The sequence below is a fragment of the Talaromyces rugulosus genome, chromosome V (genome assembly GCF_013368755.1).
Source record: "Talaromyces rugulosus chromosome V, complete sequence".
Lineage (NCBI taxonomy): Eukaryota > Fungi > Ascomycota > Eurotiomycetes > Eurotiales > Trichocomaceae > Talaromyces > Talaromyces rugulosus.
The window spans coordinates 3,339,177-3,363,183 of record NC_049565.1 but is presented as its reverse complement, the minus strand read 5'-3'; the positions used below and the strand labels follow the sequence as shown (position 1 = coordinate 3,363,183).

General features: G+C 44.0%; 9 protein-coding genes across 9 annotated transcripts; 5 read left to right on the top strand and 4 right to left on the bottom strand.

The window, feature by feature from the left end:
- Positions 1 to 894: 894 nt before the first annotated feature.
- TRUGW13939_09707 (uncharacterized protein) lies at positions 895 to 4,497 on the bottom strand (the record flags this gene model as incomplete). The annotated part of the gene is made up of 3 exons (XM_035492827.1): positions 895 to 3,169; positions 3,218 to 3,377; positions 3,468 to 4,497. 3 exons carry the CDS (start codon positions 4,495 to 4,497, stop codon positions 895 to 897), a joined length of 3,465 nt encoding a protein of 1,154 aa, XP_035348720.1.
- Positions 4,498 to 6,708: 2,211 nt separating this feature from the next.
- Positions 6,709 to 7,868, top strand: TRUGW13939_09706 (uncharacterized protein; the record flags this gene model as incomplete). Its single annotated transcript, XM_035492826.1, has 2 exons — positions 6,709 to 7,235; positions 7,841 to 7,868. 2 exons carry the CDS (start codon positions 6,709 to 6,711, stop codon positions 7,866 to 7,868), a joined length of 555 nt encoding a protein of 184 aa, XP_035348719.1.
- Positions 7,869 to 10,479: 2,611 nt separating this feature from the next.
- TRUGW13939_09705 (uncharacterized protein) lies at positions 10,480 to 12,243 on the top strand (the record flags this gene model as incomplete). The annotated part of the gene is made up of 1 exon (XM_035492825.1): positions 10,480 to 12,243. The coding sequence occupies one exon, from the start codon at positions 10,480 to 10,482 to the stop codon at positions 12,241 to 12,243; it is 1,764 nt and encodes a 587-aa protein (XP_035348718.1).
- A 4,510-nt stretch (positions 12,244 to 16,753) lies between these two features.
- Positions 16,754 to 17,452, bottom strand: TRUGW13939_09704 (uncharacterized protein; the record flags this gene model as incomplete). The annotated part of the gene is made up of 1 exon (XM_035492824.1): positions 16,754 to 17,452. One exon carries the CDS (start codon positions 17,450 to 17,452, stop codon positions 16,754 to 16,756), a length of 699 nt encoding a protein of 232 aa, XP_035348717.1.
- Positions 17,453 to 17,829: 377 nt separating this feature from the next.
- TRUGW13939_09703 (uncharacterized protein) lies at positions 17,830 to 18,715 on the top strand (the record flags this gene model as incomplete). The annotated part of the gene is made up of 2 exons (XM_035492823.1): positions 17,830 to 18,505; positions 18,549 to 18,715. The coding sequence occupies 2 exons, from the start codon at positions 17,830 to 17,832 to the stop codon at positions 18,713 to 18,715; spliced, it is 843 nt and encodes a 280-aa protein (XP_035348716.1).
- Positions 18,716 to 19,012: 297 nt separating this feature from the next.
- TRUGW13939_09702 (uncharacterized protein) lies at positions 19,013 to 20,314 on the bottom strand (the record flags this gene model as incomplete). Its single annotated transcript, XM_035492822.1, has 1 exon — positions 19,013 to 20,314. One exon carries the CDS (start codon positions 20,312 to 20,314, stop codon positions 19,013 to 19,015), a length of 1,302 nt encoding a protein of 433 aa, XP_035348715.1.
- A 643-nt stretch (positions 20,315 to 20,957) lies between these two features.
- TRUGW13939_09701 (uncharacterized protein) lies at positions 20,958 to 21,920 on the bottom strand (the record flags this gene model as incomplete). Its single annotated transcript, XM_035492821.1, has 1 exon — positions 20,958 to 21,920. The coding sequence occupies one exon, from the start codon at positions 21,918 to 21,920 to the stop codon at positions 20,958 to 20,960; it is 963 nt and encodes a 320-aa protein (XP_035348714.1).
- Positions 21,921 to 22,390: 470 nt separating this feature from the next.
- TRUGW13939_09700 (uncharacterized protein) lies at positions 22,391 to 22,684 on the top strand (the record flags this gene model as incomplete). Its single annotated transcript, XM_035492820.1, has 1 exon — positions 22,391 to 22,684. The coding sequence occupies one exon, from the start codon at positions 22,391 to 22,393 to the stop codon at positions 22,682 to 22,684; it is 294 nt and encodes a 97-aa protein (XP_035348713.1).
- Positions 22,685 to 23,379: 695 nt separating this feature from the next.
- Positions 23,380 to 23,886, top strand: TRUGW13939_09699 (uncharacterized protein; the record flags this gene model as incomplete). The annotated part of the gene is made up of 1 exon (XM_035492819.1): positions 23,380 to 23,886. One exon carries the CDS (start codon positions 23,380 to 23,382, stop codon positions 23,884 to 23,886), a length of 507 nt encoding a protein of 168 aa, XP_035348712.1.
- Positions 23,887 to 24,007: the final 121 nt, after the last annotated feature.

Genomic DNA, 24,007 nt, shown 5'->3' with positions numbered 1-24,007 from the left:
TTGTTTCCACACTAGCGTCGGGATTTCATCTTCTCCTGGAGCTTTCATGGGACATGCTTCAGGTCGAGTTACTTTTCTGAAGTTGATCTAATGATGCTTCATTCATGGTGTAACTACTTTCAAATATCTTTTTAAAAGAAGGGCCTGGTAGGACTTGGGCCCACAAACCTGGAGTTTTGGAGGAATCTGTCTTGGCTGCTGGCTACATACTGTAACTGTACATTAGATATACAGTACAGAGACATTCGAAACCTCCTTCATTGTTTTACACTCTCTTTGTTTAATTTTGCTCCACTGTGGATACACTAGTTATAAGCTAGTGGAAGTCCTTGTATTTTACTTCTTACTAGTGTATGTTTGGTACATACTCTTTACAATCCCAGAAGTTGTCGGTCCGACATTAACCCGATATGTTCATTAGCAGTGCGCAAATGTTCGACAATCTCTCCGTGGACAGATCTTTTTATTTTTGCTTTCTTTTCCTCTGTCTAATAATTAGTTGAAGTAAATAGCAATATGTACTATTAGTTTGGCCCATTAATCCAAGTACATGCTGGGAAAAATAGTGGAAAAATTAGTAACAAGGTGAAATGTAAACTCTTGTAAACTTGTGGGATAACAAGTTTCCTCAACATATGATAAAAGGATGACCAGTTTACTACATTGGTATGACTCTTCAGGATTTGCACGTACGGACAGCAATAAAACTAGCCTAATTTGAACGGTTCAGCTGGAGACTAGGGTTACTGCCTGAGCTTGGAAGTCAGGTAACTCCTGTGGTTGCACGCACAACAAATAGCTTCAATTACTCTCTGTATTATAATTCTCTTCTCTAAGCTTAGTTTCTCGCAGTAGACACCATATGTCTATTTTATGACCAGTCCTTCACATACTCTAGTGCCCAAGCCTCAAATTTTCAAGCACCGAGCCCAGATTATTAACACTGGTCAGTGTATCAGGATGTTCAGCGCCTAGCACTTTCTCTCTGCCAGCCAATGCTCGTCGATACAGAACTTCTGCCTCTTTATATTTCCCTTGGATTTCAAGCACTGAGCCTAGATTACTGACACCAGTCAGTGTATCAGGATGTTCAGCACCTAACACTTTCTCACTGCCAGTAAGTGCTCGTCGATACATGGCTTCAGCCTCCTCATATTTCTCCTGGTAATGAAGCACCACGCCCAGATTATTAACACTGGTCAGTGTATCAGGATGTTCGGCGCCTAGCACTTTCTCACTGCCAGTAAGATCTCGTCGATGCATGGCTTCAGCCTCTTTATATTTCCCCTGGTAATCAAGTATCAAGCCCAGATTATTAACACTGGTCAGTGTATCAGGATGTTCAGCGCCTAACACTTTCTCACTGCCAGTAAGTGCTCGTCGATACATGGCTTCAGCCTCCTCATATTTCCCCTGGTGATCAAGCACCAAGCCCAGATTATGAACACTGGTCAGTGTATCAGGATGTTCAGCGCCTAACACTTTCTCTCTGCCAGTAAGTGCTCGTCGATACATGGCTTCAGCCTCCTCATATTTCCCCTGGTGATCAAGGACCATGCCCAGATTATTAACACAGGTCAGTGTATCAGGATGTTCAGCGCCTAACACTTTCTCTCTACCAGTAAGTGCTTGTTGATGCATGGCCTCAGCCTCTTTATATTTCCCCTGGTGATCAAGCACCAAGCCCAGATTATTAACACTGGCCAGTGTATCAGGATGTTCAGTGCCTAGCACTTTCTCTCTACCAGTAAGTGCTTGTTGATGCACAGCCTTAGCCTCTTTATATTTCCCCTGGCTATCAAGCACCAAGCCCAGATTATTAACACTGGTCAGTGTATCAGGATGTTTGGCGCCTAGCACTTTCTTTCTACCAATAAGTGCTTGTTGATGCATGGCCTCAGCCTCTTTATATTTCCCCTGGTGATCAAGCACCAAGCCCAGATTATTAACACTGGTCAGTGTATCAGGATGTTCAGTGCCTAGCACTGTCTCTCTGCCGGTAAGTGCTCGTCGATGCATGGCTTCGGCCTCCTCATATTTTCCCATAAGGTACAAATACCAGCCACATCGATTAGATATTCTCGGCACATTCAATTCCTTGTCATTGTGTAATTCCTCAGTGCAACGGATCAACTCTTTCACATGTGGAAGGAGCATATGACAAGACGCTGACGTTTCATAATCTCCACTTGGAAACACGATCTCCATCACTCGCAGACTTCGTCTTGCCCATTGATGAAACAGTCCTTGTTTTTTTAGCCACTGTCGAGTGGATAATTGTATAAGTCGGTGTAACTCGAAAAAACTTCCTCCAATCTCGACCTGGACGAGAGAAAAGCTCATCAATGGAGCCATTACATCCTCGAATTGTAATTGATCCATCCCTTTGCTAATTAATTTTTCTGGAATTCCTTGTCGGTCAAACATACTCATCAATGCCAGTAGGTCTGTAGTTTTCGGAGATATATGGCGGATCTGATCAAATGAGATCTGCCATGTAGTGATGACCGGATGTCGGATACTCCGATCTCGTCGGAGATCATGAGCATCGTCATAATTTAGAAGACGCTCTTGGTTAGATTCACTTCGCTGAAAAAGGTCCAAGTAAGTCGATACGTCCATTCGAGATGAGCGATTTGAAATGTAGGCACCAGCTTGTGTAACCGCTAATGGAATACATTCAAGTGTCTGTACTAGCATTCGAGCCTTCTCTTCATCTGGCTTTTTAACATCGATGCGGGTTCGCAATAGGGTAGTGGCATCATGCGTGTTCATTGGCTCCACTCGTATCACCTGACCGGAAGGCTCCACTATATTCCGTGCTACCGTCTGGTTTCGTGATGTAATCAAAATCGATCCGTGTGAAACACGAGGCAAATAATCCACTAGCGGTACGTGCTCATTGGAGATGTTGAAAAAGGTATCAATATCGTCAGCATTGTCCAGAACCATTAACCAACGGCCGTTCTTCTCATCACATAGCCATATATAGACCAGGTGGAGGATGTCAGATTTTGGATCATCGCATCTAGGAATCTTTGCTACGGTTGCAATATCTCGGTACCCTTGCTCAAATCTCGTCATATTACTAGCGTGAACCCAAAATATCCATGTGCTAGGCGTCGATTCTCGAACACGGTACGTATACTCGATCGCTATTTGAGATTTTCTGAGACATAATCAGTTATTGTATATCATCCTCTCGTACGTTACTCACCCTACCCCTCCTAGGCCAACGAGCGCGGCACGCCTTGAGGTCCGCCCAATTCTTTCTTCAACAGCCTGATTAACACTCATAATAGTATCTTCTCGACCAACAAACACTTCATCTCTCTCAAAGGGGACCGTTGAAGATGGCTTAGGATGACTTGATGTTTCTGCGAAAAATGAAAAACTAATCAGCGTCGGCAAATAAAGTTACAAATAGTAACTATAGACGGTTCTTCAATGAGCAGAGATAAACTTACGTCGCTGTTGCGGAAGACCTGCTACCCAGTACGTCAAGCAAGCCTTAGCACAACATGCTGCCATTACTGTAGCATAGTGCTGCCATGCCTTATTCTTATGGCTGTCTGCATAGTCGCAGACACCCTTTATGATAATACAAGGTAGATTGTCCCATACTCCAGCGCCTTCCATCTCAAATCCAATGATGCCCTCATCTTTGGTCAGTCTTTCGCGATGCTCGCCTGATCGCATCACTGTGTTCGCCGAAGCGATTGTACCTATGTGAATAAAGGCCTCTGGTATATCTGTGTCAAGCCGATGTCGCCGAATTGACTGCCCCGCGCAACCAAGTCGTTGACAGTCACTCTTTAACGCTAGCTCACACACAGGGTCTTGGCTAGAATGGCAGTCAAAGCAGGCGCATTCCACACCAGGGCCTGGCTCATAATGCCTATGGCGATAAGTGGCGGGAAACAGTATATCTTGCGGGACACCGGGATAACTCCAGTGTCTCTCATCATCGCGTCCTTGGATGTCTTCGAGATAACGAGCGATTTGCTGTTGTACATGAGCTTGTCTCCGGGAAGTCCGTAAACCGTTTAGGAAAGATCGGATCTCTTGATTAGGCTGTCCAAGTGTCTCTTTAACACCACTTTTCCGTACAAATCCATCAGGATATTGTCGGCCAAAATCGTATTCGATGACACTGTCGCTGATGATCACATCACCTAGGATGATCTCCCTCTTATCTGTTGAATATGGTGCCCCGCCGCAGATTCCAACCACTAGAGCAAGTTTGATCCGTGTAAAACTCATTCGCAAGCTTCGGGCAACGCTGGCAGAACTCCGATTTCCCATCCCTGGCATAACGGCCAGCACGACATGGTGGCTGTTGATCCTTCCTGTGGTATACGTGTTGTCATCCCCTTCTTGCTTGCCGTATGTACGAATATCATAGTATTCATCGAATAACGCTTCCACCGCATCGGCTTCCACAGGTAGGGCACAGATTATCGCAATTTCGAATTCCTCGCGGGACCGTGGAGGCATCACTGCATGATTTATTCGTTTCAGATTTGGGAGTACCAGTATGGAATGGACATATCACTGAATATTGTCTTTTCACATAGCAAAAAGCTGTGCAGTTATAATGATCTGGTAACTCATCAGCTCACGTTTTGATGGAAGTCGGAATGGGCAAAGCGGGGCATTACAGGTTGTAGGGATTGATTGGGTAGGATACAAACACGTCAACATCCCCCTTCACAAAGAGACGAACGTCACGTGAAAACTCTGGAACCTCAATCTACAGATAAGCATTGCTGATCCGCTCCCTCCTGTATTTGGCTTAGTGGATCTACGGGTGAGCCATGTTTCTTGGTCAACTGGAAACGTGGCCTGAACCTTGGAGTATTCCTAATACGGCATGGCTCGTCACGTGGATATCCACCCGCGAGTTACACTGATAACGCCTGACATGAGATTCCCCATGAACTTATCTGCAAGGGACGCCGCAGCCCCACGATCATCAACTTGCAGGCATGGCCCCCCATCTGGCCGATTGGCAGCACGACATGATCCATGGCATGATCCAAGGTGGGATAAAGAACCCCGAAATTGTAAAAGCAGCTAAATGTAGCGAGCGATCCGTTTTCAACATCAGGTCAAACCTGCGACGCTACGGCACAACCAGAGCCCCTGCGAATCGTGGAGGTCGACCGCCTTCGATAACACCAGCCATGCTAGAATTGCTCTGCGACAAGTTATTGGACAAACCAGGGTTATATATTGATGAGATGGTGGTATACCTATACGATGTACTAGGCATTGTCGTCACAGAATCCAGCGTTCAACGGGCTTTGGCTAGAGCTGGTTGGTCTAGAAAAGTATCTCGCCAAGTAGCGAAGGAACGAAACGCCGATTTGCGAGATTATTACCTCCATCGCTTATCGGAGTATCGTTCATATCATCTCGTGTACATTGACGAATCGGGGTGCGATAGACGAGTTGGGTTCCGACGCACCGCCTGGTCTCCGATTGGCGTGACGCCAGTCCAGATTTCTCAATTTCGAAGAGAGCAAAGGTATCAGATTTTACCCGCGTATGCTCAAGATGGAATCATTTTTGCACGTGTGTATCAAGGGTCTACTGATGCTGCAGCCTTTGAAGACTTTGTGAAGCAGCTTTTGCAACACTGCAATAAATACCCAGATCCAAAGTCTGTCCTAGTAATGGATAATGCATCGTTCCATCGGACAGCTCGGCTCCAACAGCTGTGTTCAGAAGCAGGGGTGAAGTTGGAATATTTGCCGCCTTACTCTCCAGATCTCAATCCGATTGAGGAGATGTTCGCGGAGCTGAAGGCTTTTATCAAAAAGCAATGGAGTATATATGAGAACGATCCACGCCAAGGTTTCGATACCTTTCTAGACTGGTGTGTTCATATGGTTGGTTCCAAGATGCAGAGCGCAGAGGGCCATTTCAGACACGCGGGAATCGAGGTTGAAGATACTCCAGCCGTTGAGAGCTCATCATCTCAGGCGTAGAATAGGTTGTTAAGAAAAAGCAGTCCTAGCGTCTAAGTTTCAATTTATTTATGCAGATCAGAAGCGAATCACATGGTAGACTATCTTGGTTGGTCTCGTTAAGTCATAGAACCATATCTAAGATAGGCTAGAAGATGGTTTTTCCCCGCAGCACCCGTTTACCACACTAAAGTATAAAGTTCGCATGGCGTACCCCGCCGAATTAGCTTTGAGGCTAAAAAGTCTCATGCAGTTCTTAACATAGCTTGGAGACGCGTTTCCGTGGCATTGATAGATTAATGACCTGGTACGGTATACTGAAATTTCGCTCGTGAATGTAGAGATGGCTCGGGAGTTGACTCACGACGTCATAATCACGTGATCAGGTGGCTTTTGCCAGAACATTCCTAGCCAATGAGGTTGACAGACCTGGACTAGCGTCGACCCTTTCGCTTGGCAGACTTGATTCAGAGAAGGCCGAAATGACCTGGTAACAGCTAGCACTTCTGTCTATACGCATGCTTGACTTTCTGTTTGATGGGCCATGAGATATCGCTAGCAATCTAGTGGTCTTTTTGGAGCGCCGTGTGGTCCAGAGCACCTGGGAGTCTCCAGCTGGTGATTCGATCTGGCAAGTGTTTTTTCGAGGCTCGATCAAGAGATACCACGGCCACCCTTCTTTTTGTTACACTGGCTCGAGCTGACAAGATGCTTTTGATTACTAGGATGATCCAAAATGACCCAGAATGCCTTCGATTCCCGCGAAACATCGTATGATCTCCAAGAGGACTGGAATAACTTCAGTCAGTGGCAGACTGAAGCGAGCACCCCGGTGTGGCAGGCACCAACACCTGGCTTTCTCAGTTCAGCTGCGTCGAATACCTCATTCACTGATCATCATAGCTCCCTTCAAGCCGAGTCACAGTCGCAATTCTCTGTCCCTCCACTCCTCCAGTCGGATAACTTTGCTGTCCATTATGCAGTCGAGTGGAAAGCCACCTTGAACAAGCGTCCGGTGCTACACGAAACAGAGGATTCAGAGATGAAACCAAGAGAATTCTGGGAGTCATATCTCAAACCAAAGATCGACAAACTTTTGGCCGATAACTTTCCGGATAAAATGCTGCAAATCGTGAACACAAATCTCATGGTTTTGGTGGATGAGCGTGGTTATAGAAACAAAATAAAGTTGATCAGACAATTTCCGAAACTCAAGATTGACTGGCACGTTGTAGAGAGCCAATTAATCGAATGGGCAGAGTTGTATGCGGGCATGCAACTGCGGGTCCAGATCACTGTCAACTACAATGGCAGTAATAATCAGTTATCAACCAATCATCGAGGGCGAGTCAATAAAAGGGGAGGCTCGTCGGCAAGTCAGCATTTGCAAGCGGACCGTGCCGCGCACATACGTGCCGAGGAAAATTCGTTGGGTCGGCCTTCTGCCTGGGAGAGGGTATATGACCTAATGCGGTGTCCAGGGCCCCCATGTCGTTTGGGTCCACATTGCTGGCGTGATCCAAAAGATAAGATGCATTACAAACTTGGACCCCGCCATCTGGAAATCATGGTTCGATATGTGGAGCAACGTGGCAAAATATCGAGTCATGAAGACGTACCTGACTTTATCCGCCAAGAGATAATGGCCGCGGCAGAGCAACGGCAAAACCAATCCAAAAATTCTCACCATCGAGCTGCGTCCTATCCCCCGATTAGTATCACTAATGTTTTACCCACACCATCTTCGTCAGCTGCTCATCAAATGGCAGCAGGAGAAGCATCAACCTCTGCAACACCAACAAGATCCAACTCAACAGATTGTTTGAATGTGCAGGGATGCAGGGATGACGCTGTCATTGACTATACAGAATGGCAGATATCTCAAGCGAGAAGTGACTCTTGGAGAGACGGCTTTCAACGTTGCGGCGCTATCGCTTTGGAACAAGGCCTTGATCTTGACTTGCTGTATAGGAAGGGCCCAGCGGTTTATGATGGCCATAATATTAAAAAAGGCTTGATAGAACAGTATGCGCGAGACATCAAATTCTATGTAGAGAAGGTTCGACCAAGAAGGAGAGAGTTCGAAAGTGCAACCAGTCAATCATTATGATGTTTCTTGCATCTTTCTTTGTTTTCTTGACCTTATGCTTTTAGTTAGCTGTTGAAATTTTTGTTGCATAAAGATTGATAAGGGTTCAAACACCTGGCAGGCCATAGTGCTATGTTCCGTGATCATTTTTGTTTCATCTCGAAACTAGAAGGAAGGGTAATAGTTAAACAACTTGTTAGATGACATGTGCATATGAATGGAGTAGTAGAAATAAGACGGGATAACGAGGCTGGTTACATTCCGAGTTTTCACGTCACTGTGGGGTCAGTAAAACCCTCCGACATAACCGGGACAAGAGGTGTAAGGTATCGTAATTAGGTAAATATTTCAAACTACTTACAAACATGAAAAACCGCAACCTAACCAAATACAGTTAGATGATATTGGCTGTGGGGCAAAATTAAAAGAGAAAGTTGTGGAAAAATGAAGGAGGTTTCGAAGTCGTTCAAAATAAAGTGCAAAACCCAAAACATGCTTCATGCTTGAACATAGTCCCTTATTCAAATTTGCCCCACTTCTACAAAATGAATTTTAAACTATACCCAAAATAGTTAGTATAATACTCTTTATAATATAAACGTGTTGGTAAATACTTGTTTGCCATATTTTTGAAATTACACCCCATATTCATTAGGTAGACTAGCCTATAGTAGTTTAGTGTTTTAAAACAGGTTATAAACAGAACAAAACATATCTTGTAGAACTCTGAAAAATACTGAACCCAAGTAGGCAGTCTTGGCAGTGGGGCAAAATAATCAAGGAGTGTGTTTTTCATGAAGGAGGTTTCGAATGTCTCTGTACTGTACCCATTTTTACCTTTGAACTCCACTTTCCCTTGTATGTTGACAACTCCATTTATCCTGCCTAGTCTGATTATATGAAAAGATATTGTCTCATGATGTTTTCGTATGTGGCTGTAAGAATGTAATACAGTGTCACGAAAATGGATGGCATGCAAGTATACTTCGTCTGTCAACGCCGTTCGATTCTCAAACCAGCATTCCGGAAATGTCCCTCAGCGCTTTGCTCTCTGGTAAGTACACTAAGTGAACTCTGGCCTGTGAGCATAGTTGCTTAATTTTCTCAGAGTGATGAAAAGATGCGTTATCCATGACAATAACAGAGTTGGGGCCAGGGTATGGGTTGCAGTGATGAAGAAGCTTTTCAATAAAATCCTCAAAGAGTGAAGCATCGGTTGATCCTTGGAAGATCTGATAGAAAAGTATGCCATCCTGGGAGTATGCTGGAAGGATATGATACCGCTTATCACGATGGAACTTGGTAATCTGAACTGGGCTAGTACCAAGTGGAGACCATGCTGTCCTTCTTATTCCTATCCGCTTGTCACAGCCCGTTTCATCAACGAAGAGGAGCTGATAAGAGTAATAATTTGAGATTGTGTGAAAGTAGTCATCACGTAAGTCGGAATTACGCTCTCGTGCTTGTTGCTTCGATTTCTTCTTTGACCAACCTTCGCGTTTAAGCGCACGGCTAATACTGCACTCCGTGACTTCTTTACCAAAATCTTCATATAAACGAAGAGCCACCTCATCAAGATATAAATGAGGCTTTTCGACTAAATAATCGCATACTGCTTTCACCATAACTGGCGGAAGACTTCGTGGCCGGCCGCCTGGGTTTAGAGGTGCTTTCACGTTACCGAACAGACGCAGGTTAAAGCGTATTCTTCTAATCGTACGCTCACTGCACTCAGCAGCCTCGGCAATCTTGGAGGTAGTCAGGTCATTACTTAATATCATGTCATGGATTAGTTGTAAGGTCGACGCGTCGAGGTTACGTCCCATGAGGCTTGCCTTACGAGGATGATCCACAGATCTTCCGGGAGGATCTCTGCCGGAGAATCTGGGGTAGATTGCAGGATACACGTGTCCAGAAGCCACGTGTTTAAAATCTTTCGCATCATTAAAACACCTAACAACGAAAGTTTCGGTAATTGTATTTATGATACCGCTAACTTACGATCCTCGTATCAAACAATCTCGGAGAAATATCAAAAGGGGTTTAGCTTGTCTTGGCATTAGGGTTTAGGAATTGTAAATACAGCTTTTGATGTGGACGCCAGTTTTGCAAGATAGTGTACCACCAATTTCTAAGTGCTCTGTTTTCAAGTGCGTTCAGTCTTAGTGTTAAGAATGTATTGTTGTTGGAGACGGATGGTCTAGCTCCATTTTCGGGTTTCGGATTAACTCACTTGCCGCGACTAGGTCACCGGATAGCTTTAACCTCATTAAGTGACATCATCTATTATCAAGGAAAATATTCCCTCCACCCCGATCGTCACTGATTTGCCGCATTCTCAGTTGATTCAAAATTTACTAGAGTATCCAGGAAAGAAAATACGAACAATATCCGAAACTAGCAAAGGGAATATCCGGCATGGAAACCTTCCCTTCGGCCGACGTTGTTTGGTGGACTGATACGGATGTTTGTATCAGCTGCCCCTACTGCGAAGAACTCCACCGTCATGGTTTCGTGGAACGCGAAAACGCGACACTTACATACGAAAGCGTGACACGTATACCACACTGTGGTTTTTCACGACCTCCATATCGACTTAATTTTCCTGTTGCGTACGAGATCGATAAAGTCAAAGCGCGTTTTGTCAATACCCGCACTATTCAATATTTAAATGACGAGTCTGAGGAAGAGATGTCTTTGCTGGGCGAATTTTCTAATATGAACATATCGGACACATCAAACGGGTCTCAAACGTACGAGAGTTCTTTTGACGATTCTACAGAGACAATCACCATTCAACTCAATGGTGAAGAAACCTGGGAAGAGCGTCGCATTATCTTTGCCATATCAGATTGTGTCAGTGGCCACATATCCGAAGTGAAGAAATACCTAGACGAAGCATCTGATAAATTGATCTTTCTTCGCGGGCACAATCGCAACGGAGATACGTGTCTGACCATGGCTTCACAAGAGAAGAACTCATCCATGGTTTCTCTTCTTCTCGATCATGGCGCTGAAATTAACGCCACGAATAAAGACGAAAGAACTGCGCTCATGGAGGCAGCCCTTTGGGGTAGATTGGAGACAGTAAAGATACTCCTCTCTCGAGGTGCTAATCGATACTTGCATGACGTCAAGAATCAGAGAGCCCTTGACCTTGCCCAGCCAACCCGACGAAACCAGAAAGAGAGACATATCAAAGCAGGTGGAATGTGGGGTGATCCATCCACTGAACCCGTTTACAAGGAAGATGTTATTAGTCGAGATACTGACCGGCGGGAGATTGCACGGATACTTGGGGGAAACTCACAAATGAGAACTGACCTCCAACCACATTTGCTGGAAAGGACATATCATTCCTTCAGTAGATCTCCTGATGGCCACTCAATCATTCATTGTGGTCCAATTAGAGAGTATCCCATATCGACTCGCAGAAAAACAATAGCCGTACTAGAAAGGGGCAGCCCTTTTCCAACTATAGCGGCAATGAGCGGATGGAGTCATTCGGAGTGGCCTTCAACAAGAGTGAGCGGCAGGGACTGGACGGGAAGAGTGTTGGAACTAGCAGCGATTGTTGGCCATAACTTGTCTGCTGATTCTATCAACGACCAAGGAATACCAGGAAAGTTTCAATCATCCCACGCCGAGAAACAGTTGATCGCTTATTTCCTTGACCGGCATGTTTTTCTACCAGAAGATACAACTCTGGATCCGCGCTTTGATACGGAAATAGCGCGTCTAGAATCTGAAATTGTAGATATGGTGGCAATGCAGCCCGACCCCAACCGTCTCTTTCGCCTTGAACAAGAAAAAAGGGAATTGGAAAACGAGCTTTTTGATAAAGATGATCGACTACTTGGAGAGGAGTACGATGCGGAATTGGTTGAACGGCTAAAGGAAAAAATTAAAAGCCTGAATAAAAAATGTGCTCCCCTCGAAAACAGGTCTGGTGTGAAGGCGATTAGGGCTCGAGAACATCAGATACGACTATGTGAACATGATAAAACTGTCCAGAGCCGCCTCAACCGCATATCAAAAATGACACGAAAACACAAGTTGAGTCGGGCAGCCATTTTCATAAGCGCACCCAATCATAAAATCTGTCCGGACTGCTTGCTATTTCAAGGCAGGGTCAATCATTTCTTCGGTCTTTCGATCGAACTTCATGAGTGTACTCAATGATCAAAAGTAGGTTCCTAGTTTCAGATGCAGTACTACTACGTAACATATTCAACTCTTTTTATAACTGAAGATAAAGCCGATTTCAGGCATAACTAACGTGCTCCATAATGACATAATGTAAAAAAATTGCTCAGGCCATGAAAGAGACGACATATAATAGTTGCATGCAAGGTCTCTCATGGTACATGATTATATGATTAATGAACCAACACCTAACTCACGTCTCATCTAGTATTAGACCAGCGTGCCGGAAATGACCTTTCGCGCTATCTTCTCGCGCACCGACTGTATCTACACACCATTCTAAGAAGCCACTGAAATCTTGATCGGGGTCCTCTTCAAAGACTTTCCAATTCCGCTTGATAAATGCTTTAAGTTCAGCGAAGAACTCTTCAATTGGATTTAAGTCTGGTGAGTATGGTGGTAAATATACCAGCTTAACACCTGCGATCGCACATATATCCTCTATTCGATCCGAGCGATGAAAAGATGCGTTATCCATGATGAGAACTGATTTTGGTTCCGGCCATTTTCCACAATGTTGAAGTAGTTGCTTGATGAAATCTTCGAATATAGCAGCATCCGTGGACCCCTGGAAGATTTTAGAGAACACTATACCATCTTGGGCGTAAGCAGGCAAAATTTGATGACGTTGTTCACGATGGAATTTGCATATCTGCAAGGGTGTTAAACCGAGAGGGGACCAGCCGGTTCGTCTAAACCCTACACGTTTATCACATCCAGATTCATCCACAAAGACCAGCTGATCAAGTTGAAAATCAGAGATATAATATCTATATTCATCTCGCAAGTCCTGATTGCGCTCCTTCGCCTTATTTCGTGCTGTCTTCTTCGACCAACCAATCGAGGTAAGGGCCTTGCTGATGCTGCTTGTTGTCACACATATGTTGAACTCATCCCATAGGAAGATAGCCATCTCATGTAAATATAAAGTAGGCTTTTCGATGAGGTAATCACAAAGGGCTTCCAACACCACGGGCGTGATGATACGTGGTCGACCAGCCCGAACCAGCGGGGCCCTGGCGCTACCAAATTGTTCCAGGTTTGATTGTATGTAATAAACTGATTGTCGGCTACATTTAACAGCGCTGGCAATCTCTGGTATTGTGACCCCATTGCTACTCAACATATCACAGATGAGTTGAATTTCTGATAGTGCAAGTCTTGGTGCCATGTTATGATAATGTACTCTAGAACGGTCTCATGTTGTCTCGCTTTGGAGATTGAACTCCGGATTGTGATGAGTCATAAAGTTCTAGATAGTAATACAGGTAATTTACAAGCGTATCTGTTCCATAACCATCTAATACTACAAAGCAAAATTACAGAATGCAGAATTGTTCCGGCACTAGCTACTTATACACTAGCGTAGCCTTGCTCCCGTCTATAGTTTAGAGTAATGTTTATTAGATTGTCAAGCTGATTATGCAACCTACTGTACTGTAGTACTACACCTTCGATTCGGTTTATTTAGTTGTCTTCAAATTCTCCTTGAAGATTTCTAAGCAGACCTATGGTCGACGACGCGGCATTGGCGTGGCACCCTGCTGTGTGATGTGGAGGGTATTCTTGAACATGATTGGCTAGTGTATGGCTGCGGGGATTGGTCATTGTTCAAATGTTCAAGCACTAAGTTATTGTGAGGTATAATATAGCCCAAACGCGACCCGTCAATAGTTTTACTTTCTGACAGGTAAATTCGACACCGGTTTCACCTTTTTACACTCTCTTTGTTCAATTGTGCCCCAGTAAAAGAAGTTTCTGCCTTAGACTATTTCAGAAATAGTTAGCAGGTATACATTTATAGTGGTGATAGACATCAAACCAACCATACATTCACTAGCCCAAGGCAGCAATACCACAGAAATGGGGCAAAATAGGACAAAGATAGTGTTAAAAAGTGTTAAAAAGTTAAGGCAGTTTCAAAACTGACTGTATCATAAATTAAAATTGATAAAATTCTGCAGGGCCTATGTTTTATGACTGTAGGGCTACTTTTATAATCAATAAAATTATTCTGATTCAATGTTCACTTATATAAAGGATCCTCAAGGCTAAAGAATTTCATTAACATAGTGATCAAATATCATACATTAACAGTCTCAAATAATGCAGCTTCGGTCTGGTGAAAGCTATCCGCCTCTCTACAGGTCGAAAAGACTAAAAGATGGCCCAAGTAAAGAAGATCTGATCTATGCCCTGATTGAAGCCGGAGAGATTACCGGCAAGACCCTCCAAGGTTATAAGTTTGAAGTCACCGTGACGGAATCACTGAGCAAAATACCTGCAATTTTTACCAAAGTGAAACAACACGAAAAAAAACAAAGAACCAAAATTCAAAAACCAAAAACAACGAAAGTGAGGCTCAAATAGGACCTTGGGGAAATTTTCGGTGCTAGGATAGTCCCTTCTATGTAATTTCAAGTATGCTACAGTATATTAGAGATTACCTTTACAGTACAATAAGTTGCGTAATCAGCTTGGCAATCAAATAAACATTACTCTACACTATAGACGGGATCAGAGACACGCTAGTATATATATGGCTTAGGTCAGTAATAATGTTAATCCGAAAGTTACGCTTGACGGTATTGTTACACATTTTATTCTATAATACAGGTAAACAATAAACCATTTCTAGAAGATTCTACTCCCACACCTGAACACGTGTCTAGGCGTGCCTCCTACCTGTCAAACTGGCAGGTTGGAAGCATGGTGTATCCTCGATTCAACATCAAGATACTGATCTTTGGGCAAGCTCTGTATACGCAAGCCAGCTAGAACTCTCGATTGCAGAGTACTGTCGCGCCCGGAATGTCCTTTATGGTTTTGCACAGAGATCTTTGTTCCTAAACCCTAATGCCAAGAAACACTAGCTGTATATAGTTAGTATAATACTTAATTTTTCTGTTCCCGTACTGAAACCTATAACATAAACAGAAAGATGTATTCGAGTAAACTGTATTATTACAAAACTAAAAATAGATAAAATACACCTTATTTCTCCAAGTGACTTACGATGCTACTAAATTGAGGCAGCCTATTTCCGCCAACTCACAACAAAATGGCACGACATATGAAGCCATGGCGTCGTACAAAGATTGTTCATATGATACGTAGTGGGAAATTTACCATACGAGAGATAGCACTGGCTGCGAAATGTTCTGACGTGTCCGTTTCGAATATTTGTAAGAAATTGCAATTGTTTGGCTGTGCTAAACCTGATCTAGTCCGTGCTGGTCGACCACCAAGTATCACTCCTCTGATGATTACTGACCTTTGCAATCATCTTGCTAAAAACCCCACGCTCTATGTGGAAGAAATGGCTATCTATCTACAAAATGAGTTTGACATTCCACTGCCTTCCTCGAGCAGTGTTAAACGAGCCCTTTCTCAAGCAGGCTGGACAAATAAGAAAGTACGATACAAAGCAAAAGAACAGAACCCTCAATTACAAGCATTCTACCAGCATAAACTGTCCCAGTATTTTTCATATCAGTTAGTTTTTGTCGACGAAACCAGGTGTGATAAACAGGTAGGAGATAAACAGAATAGCTGGTCTCCACTTAGCATAGCACCGGTTCAGATATCAAAATTTTATTGAAGCTAGAGATATTAGATATTACTAACTTACACTCAGGATAGTATTATTATATCTAATATTTTTCAAAGATCTACCGATACTGTTATTTTTAAAAACTTTATTAAACGGCTTCTTCAATACTACAGAAGATATCCGGCTCCAAAATCCATTCTCATTATAGATAATACATCATTTTATCACTCAGACAGAGTTAAACAGTTATGTTCTGATACCAGTGTTAAACTACTGTTTTTGCCACCTTATTCACCTGATTTTAATCCTATTAAAGAATTCTTTGCTGAGCTAAAGGGTTATATCAAGAAGGCTTGGCCAGTGTTCGAGGAAAATCCTGAACAAGGATTTCGTCATTTCCTCCAGAGATCCGTTCTTGCAGTTGGCGAAAGAAAAGAGAGCGCTGAAGGCCACTTTCAACACTCAGGGATCACGGTTACATGGCATTCCTGAGAGAACTACGAGTATTGTAATGTAAAATCGTCTGTTTTCTTTTATATGATATTGGTATGTCTAGTGTTACGTCAAGTTTTCTTAGAGTACTGACTTCCAAGTCTTTTCACTGTAAAACCGGTTTTTATATCGACAATCAAATAGACGTCATGCTCGAGATAGAGTTGACCACTTTGATACCCCATCCTACTCCAAGCAATCGCAATAGATTTTCTTAACGTTGAACCTACTTGTCCCGTGCAAATAGTATTTACTTCCTTCCAAAAATTTGATTTGGGAGTCAGGGACTTTTTTTTTTGTTGTAGAGTTTATCATTTTCCTCAGCGACTTGCTTCAAGACCTCAACTGCTTAATTCGGGTATTCAGCAAGAACGGCTTTTATGTCCGCTCCTCAACCTCAAGCCATTCACAAAACATCTCAGCAAAATCTCATAGAGGAATTCAGTCGGATCCAGGTTTGGGGCTGTTCATGTAGGTATCTGCTTCAGACTGGATCATACCCATCTGAATCTCACTCCAGGTGGGACTTTGGGGTATATCATCCTCACTATACTCGTAATCTGAACCCCACAATTCACGTCTTCTGGCTCTTCTCATTCTTTGTTCATCTCGCAGCCTAGCCCTTTCCTGTCGCGCCCTGTTTTCCTCGGTACGCTGTTCGATAGCTCTGGAGAATAGCCGACATCGTTTACATTCAGGCATTCCGCTGTCTCCGTCTACCGCCGCATCACCGAAGGCACCGCAAGATTGGCAAATCACATATTGTTCTCCTTGTATGATGATGAGAGAGCCACGGGTATATCGGGTAGTGCCTTCGCGAGGATTTATGCCGCAATCCACGCAGAACCGTTTCCCTGCATCAATAGCAGACCTTGCTTTCTTTTTTCTTACCATATTGTCCGCAAATTTGGCCCGTGGACGTAGGCGCAGACAATCTCGACATGTATACAGGTCTTTCCGTATGCCAAAAGCTGAGACCTCCACTTCCAGCATCTGATTGACACTGAGCCGGGGGATCAATTCGTGGAAATATTGGCATATCATTCTCAGTTGCATAAGGCTGGGAAAATCAAGGTACTGAGCGATGAGTTGATGGATTTCGGTTGGGAGGTCAAGAAGTTCTGTGGATTCCGCCATCATGGTGGTTGAGAGCATATAATGGCCCAGTGCGCCGTGAAGGATTGTTTGCTGCAATTAGCGGCATAGGTAGTCTGCAATGTAGTCAGTTCCAGCTGTGGGATTTTCAAGTTTCGCGCGCCATCACTTGCATGCAAGTTCCTTCTCATAACGGACCGAGAGGACACACAGACGGACTGCAATCGCGGGAACACCCACGTTGTGTATTATTAATACTAGCCTCATTTGGTCTAGTGTTTTTTAATGAACCTATTTACTTTACATATGGACCATCGTTAATCCGGTCTACACAATAAATATAACCAAGTACGTCATCGATAACTGATGTACTCGTTCTGTAGTAACCAGGCGACTGCAACGTTCGACTTCGCTATACAATAATGTCCCCCATGTCCACCGTCGATCGCGAAGTAGTTTTGAGTCTTTTACGTTCTTTATCTAATCCCTTCCTGGCCATAGAAGAGGACCAGCATCCATGGAGTATTAACCGGTTTCCGGTCTTTGAAAGGCCTTTTTTAAGAACATGGGACTTGATGTCAGGAAGCCAGCCAGATCAGGGAAATCGCATGCAATCGAGAGCCCCGCGTCAGCGTCTAGACACTATCGACACTCGAGTGCAGTCTTTGACCACACATGCCGATCATGGTGACTGGACGCCTACACCGTTCATCTCTTTCACGGTATCCAAAATAGCTCTTCAAAGCCTCGCCAATTACCGAGAAGGGCGTAGAGGAACGCAAACTATCACCGTTGTCAATCCGAATGCTCGAATAGCAAAAGGTCTTCCAGTTCTCGATATGATGAACGAAATGGATTATTACGATGTACCGAACCCGTATGGACGCATTTCGTATTTCGAGGACCATTATCTCTGCTTGTGGGAGATTACAGACGATGAGATTGTCGGACACTGGGACTGGGGTGACCTCTCCAAGAATGATTACTGGTTTGAAGAAATAATTATACCTGCATTCAGAGAACATGATGAAAGGGCCTCAATCGCTCCTCTACGTGGAGGAACATTCGATTTATCTGACCTCTTGAATGAGCTCCCGGGTATGATACTCCAAAAGGTTGATAATGCAGCTAACAAGCGAAGGTGTGGATATTTCCCCCGATCCAGAGATCTCATCTGGACACTCATCATTTGAAGATGGGCTTAGCACATCCTTCGATGATGAACTTGACTGGAGCGACACTGATGATGAAGCCGAGGAGGCCAATGCAACAGATGACATGTTCAAGATACTTGAAGAAGATTGGTAATTCGATACTCGTATCGAGCTAGGTAAAAGGTTTTCTCGACCAGGGCTGGCTGACTGACAGCTAAATTGTAAGGACAAAGTATTGTAACAATATAATTTATTTTTTTTTAAAAAAAAAAGAACAAAGGATGTGGTTGTATTTTGATTAGGATATTGGCTAATGTAGAACATATAAGGAAAAATGATAGTCTAAAAACGAGTTTCTTCAGCACGATATTAGCGAGCATACTCCGAAACGGTACTAGTAGTGATCTCCATCACAACTTACTGACCTGCACCCAGCCACACTGAGATAAGTTCATTGGTCAATATCATTCGAAATCCCCCTAGAGGGCGAGATTCGTTTCAGATATTCAGCCCATTTGGGGATTTCACAAATCACCCGAAGCGCAGTTCCTTCAGGTATCCCTTTATTCGTAAATCTATCGGGTTTTGGATCCTTGAGGATTAGTTCAAGATCCATACGAGTTTCTAGGATCACATCTCGAGCCCTCCGAAAATCAGCTTTGTACGACTCATTGGTGTACTGTGATTCCAGCCATTCAAAGAATTTCTCCACTGCCGTCACTCGATCTCCAGGAATTTCTGGAAAGGAAAATGAAGGGGTAGGTGGCAGGGAAGCGTCCATAGAATGCGTCGCTTGTGCTGGCACGAGATTGATGTTCACTGGATGCTGATAGGGCATCTCGCTTGTCGGCATGGTGGCCTTTTTAGATTTCCTCTGGCTTTCTAGAATCAGGGACCGACGGAGAGATTCAGGAACATCGCTGTGACTCTCTAGTCTGTTCTCATCATCGACGTAATCACAGAGTTGCTCCAGATGCGGTTGCCTGAGTTTATAATATTTTCCGTCTTTGGGGTTCTCCCAGCACCAATCAGAATTCAACTGACATGACGTGGTGTTACATTTCATAAGCCCGTACACACGGTTCCAGGTCGAAGGTCGTCCAGTTCTCTCTTCTTCTGCAGTAATATCTTCATCACATTCCGCAAGCATTATGTTCGTTGTTGACACACGGTTTCTTTTCTCGCCCTTTTTAGATTTGGTCACACGTTTAACATCACGTTCCCGTCTATATTTAAAGACGAGATTAACCGTAAGTGTTTTCCCAATACGGGGCAAGTGGCCCCATTTACACAGTTGGGCCTCAACTGGCAGCCAATCAATGTTAGTGGAACTGGCAAAATCCTCAAAGTTAGTCTGCGTTCGATCATTCACCGATACGACAATGTCTGCCCCTTCAAATCGAAAGCGGTGGTCCGTCTTGCTCTTGGTTTGTAACATTTCCTCAAGGGCGGCTTTGAGTTTTTCCTCCCAGTATTGACTGGGAGCTACAGTCAGATCCTTTGCAGTGCGGCTGCCTGCTTTCTTATCATTGACATGGAGCTTCCATGCAATCGTATAGCAAACATGCTCGGCTCCCTCCTCCCTTTCACCTGACTGGAGAAACCCGAGAGGTTGCTGTACCTGCGAGAGAGGATGCGGGGAAGGACTAGGGGAATATACGTGTAAATCTCCATAATAACCCGGAGTGGGGGCGACGACCCATGGGTCGACTGATGGGGATTGCGAGATATCATAGAATTGGCTATCCACCATTGTCCGAAACCTAATGTACTGGAAGCCTTGCCATCAGCGGTTAGCCTCTTCCATATCTGATATCCAATCATGAGATTGACAACTCGAACCTCAATGATAAACAGGAATTGACTCTGCAACTAGAGTCAGTGGTCCTGGTTATCTGGATAGCCCTGCGAAATACAGAACGACGAGAAGTTGACAAGTTGCCAAATTTACACTGCCATGGTGTTTGATATGTTTGCAATAGATCGAACCTTCTAGACATCTCTGTATGTACCGTACAATTTTTTACAGACAGCATTACGAGTCTCATACAAGTTAGTGTATTTGGAACTATCTAGATAAGGCTTAGCGTTGTTATGTAATTAGGGTTTGGGAAAAATCTCTGTGCAAATCAATAACTAAAGGACATTTCGGGCGCGACAGTACTGGTGGTGGAGAAGTGCATTATTCATGCAGCTACTAGTAATTCTTCTCGGCCTGTTAGCTGCAGCCTTCATGCAACCTGGTCGATGGTTTACAGCTAACATACGGGAACGCTAATATTAGATTTATCAGCCGCACTTTTCGTATCGAGACTATGAGTTACACTCCCGGCTATGCCGAAAACGAATCGCCTCAGCTTTGATTTTTCTCGTGATTAACATTGGCTTACTGAGTCCTAGTCTGAATAGTAGTAATCGTAGTCGCAATTGTTGATGATATCCCTGCAGCTGGTCGGACCATCATCCTCCCAATCATCAAATTCCTCAGGTCCATCGAAAACATCCGCCCAAAGCATTTCATCCAGGATATCATCCTCAAATGCATTATCCAGAATATCATCATTCCATTGATTAAGGGCTTCTTCGAGAGACTCTTTGTCCCAGGTTCCGCGGGCATTGGTATTCGATGTCCCATCAAAACTTGGGCTTTGTGAAAGCTTGATCCGCTCTTGAGTAGCTTCCAAAACATGAAGTTCCCAAAATTTATTGCCAGGTTGACATAACTTAGCATTATATGCATTAAAAAGATCTGGCAATAGCGTGACATCTCCTGCGCAGTATTTCACAATCATTGGCTGAATAGGACGCTCATTGAATATATCATATCGTCCTCCAAAAGCAGGATCAAAGAGTCGTCGAGTAGTGCTTTTGGTAAGCTCCCATGCCTGTTTCTCCGCTGCAGAAATCGTACTGTCTTTCTCAACGCATTTGCTTAGCCCAGCTAGGAAATCTTTCGGGCCCTTTCTTGTTCCGATTTCCATTAGTTGAATATCCCTGATACCGTCAAGGGCAATCCCGTAGTGGCTGAACAATGCATCCGAATCATGTCGAACATCAAATAGTACTTTCAAAATGACTGAAGATTCCAGTATGAATTTGAGAGATTTCCCCTTGCTGTTGACGGTAGAAATTGCTTCAGTTCCTAGTTTATGAATATCGATGAGGTATACCCGCTTCTTGGGGGCCAAATAAAGCGACATGATAGATAATGAACCATGCCGGCCAAGCTGTATCCCTTCCAAATCCATAAAAAGTGATGGAACGTTCGTTGGAAGTTGGATGATCTCATCTATGACTGACTGTAAGAGAGACCCCGAGTCCACAACACTCGTTTCAATCCCAGCTGGTTCAATGGGCATGGTGAATTATTGTGTGCGCTGAAAAGCCTGAATAGTTAGCTGCGGAAAGGCCTGAAGATACCGTAGTGTGTAAGATGTGCGAAGAAGAACTAGAGGTGAGGGAGTGGTTGCCACATCCCTTTTTAACCCTTGCTGCATCCAAAATATCCCTCGGATTAACACTGATGCTGATTTTGCCACCAGGTAGATTATTAGGCCCATGTAAATATCAAACGCTTGACATGTGTTCGCCACAAGATATTGAATATTTTCAGAAGTATCCCACACTAAGGGAAACTACCAAAATCTGCGACCAATTTCACGCGAATTGGTCACGGAACAACCAGGTTATATGGAGCGGCATTCCTCGTGCAACAACACAGGCATGGGCAGATCAACATCAAATGCAAACATTGACCACAGCAATGGGACCGTTGATGAATTATGGTCATTCAGAATCGAAGTCGCAATCAAAAAAATGAAGCATATACATGCAAGGCGCCTCCGCGCTTTTCGCTTATCACATCGCTCTAGAAGAAGGCACTGTCACAGTCCCTACACCACCGCCTCCCGAGAGATTCAACCCATTTGGAGAGACCAATTATCAGGCAATTGAAGAGCCCATATTGAAGGGCAAACTCGGAACCAATCGTGTTTCACATATTGAGTTGGTACATCTAACAGTGACCATTGCTCAGGAATTTCGCTACCAATTTTGGCCCGTGGACCAGGCCGATTCTTGGGATTCTCAATTTAAAAACTTGGCTCCACAACAGCGAAGCTAGAGACGGCCGAAAAAAAAAGCGCTGGACATTATAGCAAGCCAGTTGAGCTTGTCGTCATACAATACGCTACGTACTCGGTACCTTAGACAAAGCTCATAGTTTCAGGTTTCAAAAATAATTCATTTGTGGCTACTCTGTGCAAAAAAGTCTTATCACGAAGTTGGCAAAGCACAAATATGGAAGACACAGCTATTCACTATATCCTGGGGGTTTTCAGCAATTGCACCAATTATCTAGGTTATCTTTCAACGACTTACACGTAGGTGCGAAATGAAACAATGTCATCTCATCTACAGAAAACCGTCGCGTAACCTCTGCTTAAAATTCTGTTAATTTTCAACAAACAAGTGAAGAATTTTTACTTACTGTAGTCATAAATGAATTATTTTCGAAACCTGGATAACGAAAATAGTCAATGCACCTGGAAGACATGTGGCGGCATGATGCGGGGAGTATTCGGCATATTGGTAATCCCGCCTCCTTACACGCTGTTAATGGAAGGGAATCTTCAGGCAAGGGATGTTAAAATGATTTGCCTTTCGCCGCAGCAGCTAAATGGCCATATATAGCCCACCTAACCCTGCAAGTCCACTAGTGTTAGTACCCCCCTTAAGCGGCTATCTCCGTAGCACTGTCCATCATCTATTAATCTCAAAATCATCACATATTCTTGCACTGTACACTAGGTTTACAATATGTCAGATTCAGATACTGAATACTGCTTTACCCCAACCCACACGACAATCCCTCAGGAAGACCACGATAGCCAGTCTACCAGCCTACGCCTATCTCCGCCACTCGCTAACGAAACCTTTATAATCCGACACCCCCAAACCAACCTCGTTGTCACCCTCAAAAACAGCAAACTATGCCTTCACACCCTCGAATTCACCGACACAAATTGCCACTGGCGGGTAATCGAAGCTGCGAGCGGCTGGCTTGGATTCCGAAACATTCACTCAGACACATACATAATGCATAATAATAGCTGGAATAACTGGAAGTTCGTCGCGGATGTGAAGCATCATTCACTGTGGGAATATTTCTCGACAAGGCCTGGCCCGGATGCACGCCACGAGCTACTTGTTATGTATAACTTTGGGTTTCGGGGCATGAGGGTTGGTGGAGAGGAGGGTATGGAGCTCATGGTTGCTGAGCGCGGGGAGAGAGGTGTTGCGTGGGAGTTTATTAAGGTTAGCTAGGAGTTAGTGGAATAACCTCAGGTAATCAAAAGAGGCACTTGACGGATTCTCCTTTTAAATCGGTAGAATATAAGGTTTAGATTAGAACTGTATTATACTCCTAACCCGGCCTATTTCTTGA